At 39.1% G+C, this 15,687-nt stretch overlaps 1 protein-coding gene across 1 annotated transcript; it reads right to left on the bottom strand.

The window, feature by feature from the left end:
* Positions 1-1,064: 1,064 nt before the first annotated feature.
* Positions 1,065-3,124, bottom strand: LOC143613342 (universal stress protein PHOS32-like). Its single transcript, XM_077087070.1, has 4 exons — positions 2,868-3,124; positions 2,654-2,763; positions 1,493-1,611; positions 1,065-1,300 (listed from the first exon to the last, which is right to left on the bottom strand). Exons 1-4 carry the CDS (start codon positions 3,040-3,042, stop codon positions 1,222-1,224), a joined length of 483 nt encoding a protein of 160 aa, XP_076943185.1. The 5' UTR covers positions 3,043-3,124; the 3' UTR covers positions 1,065-1,221.
* Positions 3,125-15,687: the final 12,563 nt, after the last annotated feature.

The raw sequence follows: 15,687 nt of genomic DNA, 5'->3' as shown, positions 1-15,687 counted from the left end.
GCTAAGGGAGTGCGAACTAACTAAAAATTTTAAACAGAGTTAATAGGGATTAATTTTTATATTTAAGTTCCTTCGATTTAACGGGATTCTCTAACCGGACCAACGGAGTCCGTTAGTTTAATTCAACTAGCTTGGTGCCCGCGCGATACGGCGATGTACACGTTCAAACACAACATCGAACGCATAAGCGGTGACCTCACTATAGTACGCACGTAGCCTGACTATAGTTTGCATGTAATGCGGCGTCGGATGTGTGACCATTCGTCGGTGAACGGGTGACTCGGTCTGAAACATGACCCAAGCCCACCAGACCCGTTGCGGCCCTAATTGCATTTTTAAATTTTTAAAAAGTATAGCAATATCATACTCAAATTAAAGAGAATAAAATGTTCGTTTTTATGGTGTAATTTTTCAAAAAAAGTATTAACATGTAAAAGAGTTATGGTCGTTAAAACTCCATGGGGTTGTTGGTTTAGAATAAGGGGGTTATCATGTAACTATTTAATAAGTTAACAAAACTTACCCTTAAGTTTAAGGACCATAAATGTAAGTATGCTTGAAAGTAAATTGTTAACTGTATATGATCATAGTATGTAAAAACTATACTACCCTTAGATTTTCAAAATTGATTGCAATAATGATTATACTTTAAGCAATAATAATTGTACCTCTTAAAATTTAAAAGGTCCTTCACTCATGCATTATATATAGTATAGATATGGATAAAACTTAGCTTTGCTAGTTTATAGAAACTTAGATCAAGCCTAAACAGTAAACACCATTTGTTAATGGGCATGCAGGTCCAAGCCCAGCAGATCGCAGCTCGCAGCTCGCAGGTGGGCCAAGCCCAACACCTGCTCCCATATGAGAATTGAGATTGAGAATTTGAGATTGAGCATCGTTATCGGGTATATACTATACAACTCAGAAATTATTAAGGTTAAAACTTACAAGATTGATCCTGTTTTACAAAACCATTTCTCATATACTAAATACATAAAACTAGAGGTGGCAATGTGAATATCAACCCATTTTCTTAAGAATGAAAGCCCTGTTTTTATAACTTGTTGTCCAATGTAATTTATTTAAAAGCAACTTGAACAATATGTTAAATGAGTTTTGGCTTCACATTACATAAATTGGAAATAAATATAAATGAAAGCGAAAGGCAGCTGCATGAAATAGTAATACGTTACGCATTATTGATAGTGCCAGACAAGATCAGTGCTTGTCTTTGACAATGGTGACCGGACAAGGCGCATGAGTCACCAGATAGTTTGTGACACTTCCTAGTATTATCCTGCAATATTACAATCACACACAAATTAAGGTTATCTCTTACAGCAAATACCCAATCAGACGGTTTTAGTACTTGGTTAACCGATCCTCCTAGTCAACGGTAAAAACCGTCATTCTAGGAATATATTTTAGAGAGTTTTAAGGAAGATATGTGTAGAATAAGGCACAATAAGAAGAAAAACTTGGAAGATACCTCTTGATGGTACTGAGTCCTCTGCTACCCATGACCAGTGTATCCAGCTTTAGATCCTCAATCCCTTCAATCAGCTTCTCTCTCGCGTCTCCCCAGTACAATTTCGTCACAATTTGAATCTAATCAAAGTATCAAACACATTTCAATTTTCAACTAATCATGTAAAGGAATGTTTGTGTCCGTTCCTAAGTTTTAACAAAACACAAACATTAAATCAAACAAACGAGGTTTCTTGTTTGTGTTCGTTCATTAAGAAAATGAACGTGTCCGTTTACGTTCGGTCATTAACAGTATATGCGAACGGATCACGAAAGTAAACGAACAAACGCAAGTGAACATATAGATGCACAAACATAACTAAAATAAAATCAATCAAAAGTAAATGTGAACAACGTGTTGGATATTAAAATTATTAAAATAAACTAACTGTAACAAGCCTAAAAAATCAAATGAATATATTAACAAACGTAAACAAATGAACATCGCACATGTTCATGTTTGTTTGTTTAAATAAATGAACCAAAAGTTGTAATTTATGTTCACTCACTTACTAAATAAACGAACTTCCCCCAAACAGTTCACTGAACCGTTTAACGATCTACAAATTCAAGCCACAAATTTCTTTAACGTACACCCTTTTCATTAATTAGATTGTCCACAAAAAAATCAACAATAAACTTCCGCAACATATAGTTTAAATTTGTTCCTATATCCTTAAACCCTGTATACAAATCTGGTTCTGATTGATTGACAGAAGCATCGTACGAACTTTAAAGTTCTAAGACCGTGTGTAGCAGATGGAGCTCTCTATGAGACGTTTTGCATCATGTGGTGTCACGTCACCATAGGGATTTTTTGAAAAAAAAAGGGTGTAGTGGATGGAGTTATCTCATTATTATTTATTAAAAATAATACAGATAAACCAACCCACCAATAAAAAATAAGCTTCTTCCCCCACCCAACGCTTTGTGGAAAGCGCTCCCCCATCCGACCTCCAAAATGCCCAAAGCTCCCCAACGATGCTTTGGGTGGGGGGGGGGGGGGATTTAAGGGGTGTTAAAAGCGCCCCACTACACCCGGTCTAATAATCGGATTTGCAATCAGGAACAGATATAGTCATATAAGTTTAAATCAAGAATAATGAAAAATAAAAAGCAGCACCTCTTTTTGTCTAGCTCCAGTATCCAGAATATCAAGAACATCAATATCTGTCTTCAGATCATACTTGGCCATAACTTGCGGCTCACGAAACTCCACCAACGGGATCAACGCTAACCTCGTACACGAAACCAAGCCAATTTATTATAACTCACCAAAAAAAAAAAAAAAACAGAACAAGTTATAATAATAATAATAAGTAAGAGATCGAGGTTACGAGAGCCATCAGTCTCCCAAAGTTTGTTCTTAGACTCGTTGTCGGAAGAAGACTTGATATGGATGATGTAAAACGTGTCTCCTTTGTCAGCTAAGTTATCGATCGCCCATTGCAAGGCAACTTTGCTGCTGCTTGAGAAATCCATGGCTATACCCACCTTACGATCCTTCACCATCGAGATTCAAAACTTTTACAACAACAGATCTTTAAGGGTTTGATGAGAGTTTAGAAAAAGTGAAAAACCAGAGAGCACTTCCCAAATGGGATGTCTTACTTTTTTGGTTTTTTTTATAATATATACGATGAGAATAGAATAATTTGATATAGAGACATTAACTGGCACGCGTTAATTAAGAATTATTATTATTATTAGTTTTATAATTTTATCTTAGTAGTTGTTTACGTAATATATCCGAAAGTAAGAAATACGTGTACGCAAATAAAAACTAGGTATAAAGGTAATAAAGTTTCAATTTTTGTACTCATTGGGTGACTTAAATCTTGTTTGTCTTAATTAGGTGACTCGACTTTCATATAATATGTTAATTATAGGTTTTTGTAACCTCTTACAACGAAAGCAACTCCGATTAATTACAAATTTATCACCACATCAGTTCTAGTCGTTAAATTAGTTGCTATATTATAGACTAGATCACTTAAAAATTTTACTTTCACTCAAAAGACTATTTTACTTTCACTCAAAGTACTTTATTCAAATCGTTTGAAAACTTGCTTTGATTGCTATCCTTTGATGTGCATAGCATTCAAAGTCCTTTATTCAAATTGTTTGATAACTTGCTTTCATTGTTATCCATTGATGTGCATAGCATATGCGTCTTTGATGGAGATTAATGCAAATGATAGAATTAAATGAAGTTTTCAATTAAACGACTTTTTGCGAAAATGAGTTTGATTTAGCACAAAATTAAATGAAAAAAATGTAATTTAATCTAGAAAATATATATACAAAGATGTTAATATATAACAAGGAAAGAATTTTCAAGTAAAGGAGAGTTTTGATAATTTCTGCATTAAAAATATAGTTAAGATTGATATAATAGCAAATTTTAAATATATTAATATATTTAAAATTGATCAGTTTTATTAATCAATTTGATGGAAAATTAAATATGTTTGAAAAGAAATATATTAATCAATTTTTATTTTTTTTGAAAATTAAAATTGATCAATGCCAATATTTTTAGTGTTTTATAGGGGTGTTTATGCCACTCGTCGACTTAGACCATCATTGTGGTAAGAATGAAATGTGAGAAAAATAGAAAAGAAAAAAGCCTATCACTTAGACTATTCGCTATGGGGCGCTGATGGTGGGTTTTTTGGGGTGCGGTGGGCGACAAACACCACAGTGGGGGGCCGTTGAAGGCTGGGCAGCGAGGGTGGGATTGTTTGAACGGCCAGCGCGGTTGAAGCTCCACTCTCTCACACACATATACATATGCACACACACACATATATATATAGCGACGCCTTTGGGCATTGAACCATAGTGAGACGTCTTTGGTTGGGGCTTCGATGCCCGCGATGCTTATGTGGCGCTTACGTGTCACGGTGGAGGGGCTTTGAAGCCCCTTTCCATAGCGGATAGTCTTATGCAATAGGTGGACCACCCCTGCCTCGAGCGCCAGGGGAAGGGGGTTGTCATTTTAGACTCTAAAACATGTGATGTGATATGATAAAATGATGGTGTGACATGTTGAGGTGGAGCTAAAATGCTTGGTTATATTATTAAAGTAATAATAAAAAATCAAACAACTCGTCACACATGTGGTGACAAGCCAAATCCACCGATTTATCACAAACACAAACTTCTAAAATAATGAACCGGTTATACTTGGCTAATAACAAATAAGTGAAGAAATGTTATACCAGATTGAATTCATACACCCATGTTCCTGTTACAGAAGATTAAAACATCATGTACAACACATAAAACACAATTTACAAATGCTTAAAACTAAGTGCATATTTAATGCGTCATGTACAATACCTTGTACATGAATTAAAACACCATGTTTAAAACTTAAAATACCATGTTTAGAATCTTAAACACCGTGTGTAGGCCTGTAAACAAACCAAATGTTTGGTGAACTGTTCGTAAACCATCCGACGGAAAGTTCATTTATGTTCATTTCTTTAATAAACAAACGAACATGAACAAAAAAAATTGTGTTTGTTTAATTAAGCGAACAAACACGAACACATGTTCCGTTCGTTCATTTAAGTTCATGATCATTCGTTTACGTTCATTTATGTCTAATTATTTATGTTTGTTTATGTAGTGATAGAAAATAACTAAGTATTAACCGGATGAGTCATTTACTTAAATGCTTATATTTGTTAATTTGTTTTCATTTAAGTGTTTTCATTTATGTTCGTTTATGTTTGTGTTCATTTACATAAGTTCATATATGCATAATATGCTCATTTATGTTCGTTTATCTTTGTTCAGTTATAAAATATTTGGAAAAGGAAAGGATATGGGGCGTCGTTAAAAGCTTTGTCATTAGGGAAATCTCTTTCTACCGGTAATTCAAAAAGTTTTTTTATACGAAAAACAAATAAGTCCTAAAATATCGGAATAATCAGAATGGATTTTACTAAAAATCAAAAAAAGTCTCAGTAATTTCTTAATATCAAAGTCAATCTAAAATGAACAATTATTTTAAACAAACGGACATAAACAAACACTAAATGTTCATTTTTAAATTAACGAACATGAACATAAATATTTGTTCGATCAACTGTCGTGCTCGTTTAAAGTTAAATGAGCGAACACGAACATGCCCTTGTTTGTGTTCGTTTAATTCGTTTACAAGCTTTCATTATTCACATTGATGAATGCATCGGCTTCAATCTCTAGGCTTTATCGATTTTATTTGTGTTCATGAACCGTTCATGAACACATTCATTTCCTTAATTAACGAGCACGTCCATAAAATATCGTTCGGTAATTATTCGTGAACACATTATTACCTTAACAAACATAGGAAATGCCGTGTTTATGTTTGTTCAGTTCGATTCATTTACAGCCATAACCGCCATAACCGTGTGTAAAAATGACGGTGAAAAAGAGAATTTCAACTCTCAAATCTGGCTAGAATATATGGTAGAACATGGACGGACGGACAAAGGGCACGTGGAATAGAAGGAAGTTTTGAGTGAATTTTAAGTACTCTTTTACTTTTTTATAAGCCTAAAAATGAGAAACGTTTATTCCTTTTTTTAAGTAAAATCGTTACGTTTAATTTTCAAGTGTGACCAAAATATATTTTTGAGAACGTTTCGGTTTTGTTCAAACCTCGAGATATATGTTGCAATTTAATATAGTAAATGTTTTCCTTCAAATTTATCAGGATTTTTTTAATAATTAATTCTTTTTTTTCACCTTTCAACTCATATTTTAAATAAGACTAGAATTCATAATCATTTGACTCAAGACTTATACCTTTACTACAAGACCAAGTTATTGAGAAAAAAATTATTTGAGAAAAAAGAAGACATGTTAAGCATAAGAGATTTTTTTTTGTTTTTACACTTACCATTAGGATAAGAATCAAGGATATAGCCATTTTGTGTCACGTACCAAACCGATGCCGACAAAATACCTTATGTTTTTGGTTTCGGTGTGTGTAGGTTATATATTTACTTATGCAGTTTTCTTGATTGCCTATACATCAGGAAAATTTGGTTAATTTTTTAATTGAATGTTTTGTATCCGCGACAATCTCAACCATCACAGATCTTTACGGAACCAACAAAAGTGTTACGCTATATGCAAGGTTTGGAGTATTTTTAATAGAAACATTTGATTGTAAAAAAAATGTTTAAATTGGCTATTTATTAAAAGATTTTGTAGTTATGTTTTGTCCGATTTAAATTGTAAAAGGTCTTATTAACTAAAAGTTTCAAAAACTGAAGTATGAACTATAACTTTGAGTATTAGTTAGATAAATACTTACTGAAAATCTTACTCTCTCGTCCCCCACCCCTCCCTTCCTTCTATCGAGCTACCATATTACTTGATTTTTAAAATAATAATAAAAAATAAGTGGGTCATGGTTCTCATCAAATCCGGATAACGCTTAAACAGATTATAAAATCTCATTCATTTGCGAAACTCTTTCATCATCAAACAATAACTTTCATGGGCCATGGGACTCACCAAACTCGGAAAGCCCTAAAACGGATTATAACATCTCTATTATTTGTGAAATCCTTTCATGATTATATCCTAATTTAATTTCTCTTCTCTACATACTCTCCATCGCCGGTCTATCCTCTCTATCACCGGTCACCTTCCGATTTCCACCCACCATCGTAAATATCCCATCTCATGCATCAACCACCATCGTCACTTACATCAACTACCCCTTCTTTGTTGGATTTATCCTAAATTGCCATTATAAACAGTTCATTAACATAAACGAAACGTATACACACATAATTTTACAAAGGTACGCAATAAATGAACATGCATGAACAAACGTAAACGAGTATAAATTAACACGCTTAAATGAACACAATCGAACAATATAAAACATTAAGTAGATGATTCATTCAATGTTTTACCCAAAAATGAGCATAAATAGACTAAAATAGGTCTAAGTATGTTACAAACTTCCTTACAATAAACTAAACTAAAATCCAAAAATATATATTCACAGTATTAGAAATGACAAATGTAAAAAGCGCCCTAATAAGAGAGATAAGCCAGTGGTTTAATAAATTAATAAACTTTTATTGTGATTTTTCTTCTCCAATTCAAATGTATGACACCAGAATCATAATTAGGTAGTGTGAAACGTGGTTTTTGTTTTTGAATGACATTTATAACTCTTGACACAAGTGTGCACACATTATTTGTTTTAAAAATTTTGAATGATATTTTATAATTGTATTTTGAATTTTAAAGATATAGCGTGCAAAGATGTCTACACTATCAAAGAAGCGGAAACTGGAAGGATCTACATCTTCTCAAAACAAGTACAACCCAAATGGTTTGTATTTATTTTTTAAACTGTACAACCCAATACAAAAAGATATCTCTATTATAATTTATTTTGTAATGAATAATGCTATTATGTATATATTTAATAGAATAGTATGTTTTCACATGTAGTTAAATCTCAATGGTTACCATTGTCTTATATTTCAAAGAATACACACTCCATGACTTATCAAGCTACACCAATTATGTCTTCTAATGGATATTCATGTATCTACATCCCATATCCTGTTGTTGGTAACACTGTCCCAAGTATGTATTTATTTATTCCATACATTGGAAATATCATTTAAGTTTGTTGCTTTAACATTCACATTTTTAATACAGGTTATTCTAATATAGTCGGTGATACTTATCAATATAATATTCATGGTCTTTCTCCTATTCCAAAATCAAATACACATTCAAGTTATTCTTTATTCGCCCCTTGTGTCCGTGGTATGTTCATTTCACATTGTTACAGTTGAATTTCTAATATGTAAACTGTAACAATTAATAAATCTTCAACACTTTGCAAAATATTCCTGCATCAAGCCAAACGTTCACAATATGATAAAGAGAACGTTTGGGAAGTCTTCTTCTGTTAGATGGTCGTAACCTTAGTTTGTTCAACTCTATATCTACGACGCTGAAAACGAGATTTTAAATCATCAACGTGTTTTTAGGTATTTTAAAAAAATTGATAACTTTTCTTATTATTCAATTCATTTAAGTTTTTTAATGTATGTATTGTTATTTTGTTATAGTGAGTCTAAAGCAGCGGCCGTTGCTCAAAAAAAGGATATAATTAATTATCTGAAGATGGTGTTAGATTCACAGAATCGTTTGGTTCAAACTTATTGGATGATATGAGATTGTTTTCAACAAAATCTACAAATGGATTTAAGTTTCGTATTATTGGAACAAGACAATATGATGCCGGGACTTATAACTTATCATCTGCTTTCGAAGTCGTTGCGTTAATCGTTGGTGATATTGGTGATATTAATAACATAGATAGATATAATTGTTGCAAAAAATCCGGTTCATTAAAGTATTTACTTTTGATGTTACAGAAAAATTTAAATTCTTTTGTAATATTTTTCTATATCTTGAATGTTGAATTTTATATTTGAATTAAAATAACTATGTAATGTGTTATAGTTCAAGTATAATATTCTTTTTTAAAATAAATATGGCATTTTCATTTTTTTTTCCACCTGTGTCTAACACGGGTCATTATCATAGTATGAACTATTAAAAGGTGCACAAAACAAAAGATAATTCATATGATAAAACATTATGATATCACCATACTATATTTGAATGAAGGGGCTTGAGAATGGATTAGATTTAGAATTCTTAAGATATTATAAAAAACAACTATATCTTAAAACATATTTAGGACAGTGGAAGATGATTATCGCATATGATATTGGATAGGGATTGTATATGATCGAGAAAGTGAAAATGTGGATGGTCGCCCGTACCTGGAAGTCGGAATGCCGCTATATAAATAGGGTTTTAAACATTATATTTAAAGTTTAAACTCAACCCGATTATTTAACCGGAACCGAACCGGGAACCATTTTCACCCAAATTTTAAAACTAGGACGAGATCTAAAATATAATAATACGGTTCAGATCTTGCAGCTCGGTTTCGGTTCCCGATTCTGACGGTTTGGAACCATGAGTTACTCTCCCCTAGGTGTGATACTATGATTTAAGCATTTATTACAAATTTAGATTTTCAAACAAGAAATTTGACAAACTTGTAACACACGAACATATAATAGTCATCTATGTGATGAATTAGAAAACACAATAGATCATTGATTCGAGCAAAATGATTGAAGAGGTATGTACCCGCCTCAACACCGAGCAAGGCGGGTCAACCCACAAGATAAAGACATTATGAAGGCACAAAGCCAAAACCTATGCGCATGGCGCATACAAAACATGCTCAGGCATCATATGCCCAGGCACACATATGCTCGCGCATCACATATGCGCGCGGCGCATCAGCGCGCGGCGCATATCACATGCTCGTGCATATCACATCTGCGCATGAAATATCTGCGCGTGAGAATAAAGAGAAGACCTCGCGCATCCTCAGGATTGGCGCATATCACACATGCACATAATCGACCTCGTCCTTATCCAAATCAGGATTAGGGCAACCTTGATTGTGCACGTCAGACAACCTTCCAAAAGGCATCTTTTTAAGGAGTAAGAATATGCTGATGTTGACAGCTGCCAAATGAAAGGTCGACAACTCAGCATGACACATGTGCTACCACGTGATTACAACCAACGAGAAAGCGCCAGGTGTCCCAGAGGACACGTGGCGCAGTGCGATTGGAGGAGGCCAACGAGGTTGAGCCCAATCAGTGGAAACCCTAGCACTATAAATACAGCATCAACTCCACTTTGATGGACACATTCATACTCAATCATTGACAGTTACAGGCAGTGATATCACATTCAATCATATTGAATTACATTCACTCACAGTCAGTTACATACAAACACACAGTCACACAATCATACAGTATTCAGCTATTAAGCAATACTCTTGAGATTCCCTTACTCTGACATTATTATCTTCTCCACCATATACTTATTCTCACGCCGGAGGGTTACCCCAAAGAGGACCCCTCTGTCCCTTTCTGAGGGGTAAGTTAACGGCGTTGTTCCTTTTGTAGGTAGAAGAACACAGATCCAGAAGAACCATCGGTGAAATAGTACAATCGAAACCCGAGGAAAGTAGATCTGCTACCAGCGAGTAGATCCACGTTTCTTCATTGGCGCCATCCACTGTTACAAACGGCAATCAGATCTCATCAGATCTACATAAAAAAAAATCAATCACCATGGTTTCTGGCGTTCGTAACGCTGATCAAGCTCTGGAGGATATTGAACGTGAGGGTGTCAATGAGGGACAGCAGTTTCTGAGGGTGCCGCGTGATTCTACGCGCGCCACCAGTAACCGTCCCTTCATCACAACCCCTCACGGCCAGACTGAAACTCCTCCAGACGATCTCACGTTACAAAATCTTGCCGGCGCGAAACTGAAAGGACCAATGGGTCCAGAAGAAGAAACAAATGATCCGAATGAATGGCTCATAAACGAGCAGCGGCGTCTAATGGAAAAGTACAATGAAATGGTCAAACAGAAAAAGCTAGCCGACCAAACACAAAGGCAAGCGTTTGATAAGCAGACTACAAAAAGGCCGCGCGCGCCGGAAGACGGACATTCTGTTCACACTGCACACACTGAGTTCAGTGATGAAGAAGTGCATAGCATGAGGAAGACGCGAGATACTCATGCAGGAGGCTCACAACTCCGCGCGCCTGTGAACATGGCGCATGGAGCCAGAGCAGATCTGGATCTGCACATGCCGTACAGCCCGCCAGTGAGGGGGCAAGTGGACGTAACCACGCCGTACAGGCCGGCCATCTTAGTGAAGCACTCAAAATTTACTGAGCGCATCGCTAAGGCCCCCATCCAGCACAAGACCAAGATGCCAAGTGGTCTGGGCAAATATGATGGCACAACAGATCCAGATGACTTTTTGCAAGGTTTCTATAACACGGGAAACCTGGAGAGCTGGACGATGCCAACATGGTGTCACATGTTTGCCCGCTGCCTTACGGGCGCGGCGCGTGTCTGGTTCGAGAGCTTGCCAACTGGGCAAATTGATGGGTTCGAGGAACTATTGGAAAAGTTCCAAGCCCACTTCGTACAGCAGCGCAGACACACGCGCGATCCTGATGACATCATGCACTGCGTGCGCAGGAATGATGAAACGATTGAGGACTACATCACTCGTTTCAATCAGGAGTCTCTGGCAATCGGGGGTATAACCGAGCAACTCTTGCGCGTGGCTTTTATACAAGGCGCGCGCAGTGATCAACTCCGCCGAGCTCTCGTAAGCAGAGATGGTATGCCCACCACTTGGGCAAAACTGATGGAAGCATCGCGAGTCTTCGCGAGAAATGAAAAACAGATTGCCCAAGATAGGGCAAGAGAAAGAGCGCATCAGGCTGAATCACCGCGCAGCAAAGAGAAGAGGGCCAAACAGAACTCTGTATGGTCCAGGTTACAACCAACAAGTTTTTCTTCCGCAGAAAAGCAAACGCAACCAAGCTCACCCCAGTCCCAAAAAGATGCGGATGTTATTAAGAACCCAACCGGCGCCTGGGTTAAGAAACTGACCGCCGAACCATCCCCCGCCAAGAAAATTCGCGAGGAGGCGCTGGTGGGGGTCGGCATGAGTAAGCTGTGGGCCGAAAGCGCGGCGGAGCCTGTCATCCAAGTGGACGGCTTGCGTAAGTTGTCGCATTGCTTTATTTCCGCGCTAATAAAATTTGCCTTTGCTGATATTATTTGTCTTGTTTTTGCGCAGTAACCAAGGAGTTTGTCCACGCCGCATACGACGATCAAGTGGAGGGTGGCTCCGTCCCGCTGGGCGCTGGGGAGGTGGGCTTCCCAGATCGCTTCGATGACATGTTCATCCCTGTGGATCTGGAATTTGACTTTGATAGCGACGCGCCTGGTAAGCCTTCGCACTTATGCTTATTCCTTTAGAATACCAAATTTTGCTAACACTTGTGTTGCATGTATTGTAGATGCGCTGGAGAACTACGAGCTGGAGCTCGCGGAAGAGGAGGAGGAGGAGGAAGAGGAGGCGCCCCTACTAAAGCGCAAAGCTAAGGGGAAATCCGGCGCAGGGGGCAGTAAGAGACAGAAAAAAGACGACACCCCTGTCGCTCATCCCCATGCTCAAACGAAGGGACCTGAGGAAACCCAGGTGTTTACCACCAAGGTTTCTTTAGCTTCCCTGCCTGTGAAAGTGGGCAGACCTCCTGTCCACTTGAGGTATGGTGGCGTGACCTCCTCCCTTCGCGCGGCTGAATAGAGAAGCAGTGTCGCGCCTGCGAAAGGTATACTTTGGTTACCCATAATGGTTCAATGAGGGCGATTCTGATTAAATCTTCTCGCATTTGAATGTTTGCAGGACCGGCGACGGTAGCAGATCAGCCGCAGGCGCAACAAGGTGCTGAGGCTGCGCCGGTGGCTGCTTCGAAGTCCCCTGTTCTACCCTCAGAAAAGGGTAAAATGAACTTTATGGCGATGTTCGCCGCGCGAACAGAATTGCGCGAAGGTATGTTTTGCGCCATTGTCTTCTGTATTTTTGTTTTGATCAAATCATAAACCATTTTATGTTGTTGATTTGTTCATAGGAGTTGTAGCTGGCGTACAAGCTGCTGGTGACACTCCTGGCGCCGTTGCCGGCGCCGCTGGTTCTGCTCCTTCTCCTGCTCCTGCTAGTGCTGAGTCTCCCCTTATTGGGATTACAAAGGAGCAGGAAGCCGTATTGCGCGCCGAACTGGCGGCGTCGAGACCTCCCTCGCCTCCTACTACGCGCAGCCCTCTCCGCGAGGCTGGTTTGGAGCCCTCCAGGTCGCAGGAGAAGAGGCCGATTGAAGAAGATGAGGAGGATGAGGGAGCTCAAGCTGAAGACTCCTTCGGAGTCCGTGCCAGCCCTGCGATGCCACAAGACTTCGCAGCGCATACTTCTGGTGGGGCTGGCGCTGACTTTTCTGCTTCATCCCCGCAGGTATGTTTTAATTTGTTGCTCCGCTGCGCGTACTTTCATATAAGTATGTTTTTATGACTTAGAACATTTCTTGTGTTTTGCAGGAAGGTGACCGCGTTTACCGCCCGAGATGGAATATTAACGAAGACAGTTCCTTCCAATCCATGGGTGTATGCGAGGACTTCTGGGCTCATGCCGTGCCTCCTACTGAAAGGAGGTATCAGGAGGAGCGCACCCGCGCTGACTTGCTCAACGATCACATTTTCGCTGGGTCGGCTTTCTTTGCTGCCTCCCAAGAGCTTCATCGTGATTATATTAAAGTACGCGATGCTCTTGTGGAAGCCCAGCAAGAGGCTAAGGTGGCTGCCTGGAACCTTTCTGATGCTCGCGCACGAGCTGAGAAACTCCAGGCGGAGCTCAGTGAAAACCGAGCAAGTGCCAACACCGCCTTTATTAAGCACGGGCATGAGCTCCAAGCTGCGCGGGAGAAGCAGCAGGTGGCGGAGGCCGAAGTTGCCAAGTACGCGCGGAGAGTGCGTGACTTGGAACTGGAGGCGGAGGCGCGTGACCAAGCTATCGTCCAGAATATCACTGAGAAATCATCATTGGAGAGCGAGGTTGCGCGCCTGAAGAAGTATTTGGCGGCCGCGCAGGCCGATAGAGATGAGGCCCTGGCGACGGCAGCGTCTAGCCAGGAAGCACTTGTTGCTGCGCAGGCGGAGAAAGAAAAAATTTTGGCGGCAGCAGCGTCTGATAAGGAGGAGCTAAAAAAGACCAAGGAAACTGTTGAGTTATTAAACTCCCAGGTTCCTGCCCTCGAGACGTCTGTTGCTGGCCTCGCGCAGGATCGCCAATGGCTGGTGTCACAGGGCATGACTCGTTGCGCTTTGGCGATGAAATATTCTGGCGAGTTTCAGGCCCTTGTGATGGACTGCAATGCTGCCGCGCGCTTGGTGGGTCGAGCTGAAGGGTTTACGGATGGGTATGAATATGGGATGTTGAAGAAGAACCCATCCGAGTACCCTTACAAGAGCGACGCGGCCTGCGCGGACATGGCCGCGGTGGGGGAGAAGTATATGAATACTCCCATCCCCATCCTTGTGCAGGTACCTTGACCTTAATGAGTTTTTCTTGATTAATTTTCCAAGTGTTTTGTACTCAATACTTTTCTAATGATTTGCAGATAGCTGCGCTTGCTGACCAGCCCGACCTCGGCGCGCTAAAGAAGTTGCTCGATGAATGCGAGGGGGCTGGTGGCGATGTTGGTGGCGCGGGGGATGTTGCCCCTGCCAGCGGCTCTGGCGCGGCGAAAGAATCTGCTCCTGACACCGTCGTGATAGAAGACTCCATTGAGGAGGAAGAACTTGACTATGGTCAGTTTGGAGATGAGGAGCGGGCCGCGTCAGATGCTGCGGGAGATGATGAGGGTGATGAAGTGGCTGACGTCGACGTGGAGACTTGAGAAGCCCTTTATCTTTCTAATTTTTTTTTTGTTTTTTGTTATACTTGTAATTTGTAACTCATCACCCTTGTAAATTTCAATGCTATGGAATGAAATTTGTTTTCCCTTTTTCACATCTTGCGCATTTCCATTCATCTCTTCATGTTTGCTTGTATAGATATAAGATATGCTTGCACGTTAAAATAAGAACAAGGTTGTAAGGAAATTATTTACTTAACCATAATCCTATTTTGTAAGTGGTTTCGCAGTATCTTGTTTATGCTGACACGCGCGATGACTTTTCACTATTCCTTTTTTGCGCGTCGTTGTCGCGCGTTTTTTATATGGAATTATGAGTTTTAGCCATTACATGTCAGCATGTGTTACTCAGATATCCACTATGATTCCGCGCGCGACCTCGACCTGAGACCTTAACAACTATGATTTGGCATGTACTTTGCCTTAGTTGTGTTTAGGGATTTTTATGATCAGGCTGCGCGGGATGTAAGATGGATGTTTGTGAGTGTTTTGAGCTAAGGCTCTTTGTTTTGGGCTAAGGCCCTGACGTTTTTAGAGTTAAGACTCGTTAACGCGTTTGAGCTAAGGCTCGCGCATGTATGTTTTACTTCGTTTTATTTTGTTTTGAAGTCAATATAGTGTTGTCATATTGCTCCAAATTAATAAAGGAAGTGTGAAACATGTATGCAAAGGTAATAGAACAAATATTGAAAGATAGCGCGAATCATCATTCATGATGGCTTAAAAGCCTTG

Source organism: Bidens hawaiensis, unplaced genomic scaffold (genome assembly GCF_021521415.1).
Source record: "Bidens hawaiensis isolate Kalapana, Puna unplaced genomic scaffold, B.hawaiensis_p1.1 tig00037179_1, whole genome shotgun sequence".
Taxonomy (NCBI): Eukaryota; Viridiplantae; Streptophyta; class Magnoliopsida; order Asterales; family Asteraceae; genus Bidens; species Bidens hawaiensis.
Note: the sequence above shows the minus strand (reverse complement) of the source record. Positions and strands in the feature narration are given on the sequence as shown.

What these genes read in the sequence shown, in the direction of transcription:
- LOC143613342 (XM_077087070.1), bottom strand. Translation starts at nt 3,042, where the DNA reads ATGGTGAAGGATCGTAAGGTGGGTATAGCCATGGATTTCTCAAGCAGC. An exon ending in TTGGGAGACTGATGGCTCTC is followed by an intron (nt 2,764 to 2,867) that starts GTAACCTCGATC and finishes GTACGAGGTTAG; the next exon opens with CGTTGATCCCGTTGGTGGAG. An exon ending in CTGGAGCTAGACAAAAAGAG is followed by an intron (nt 1,612 to 2,653) that starts GTGCTGCTTTTT and finishes TACTTTGATTAG; the next exon opens with ATTCAAATTGTGACGAAATT.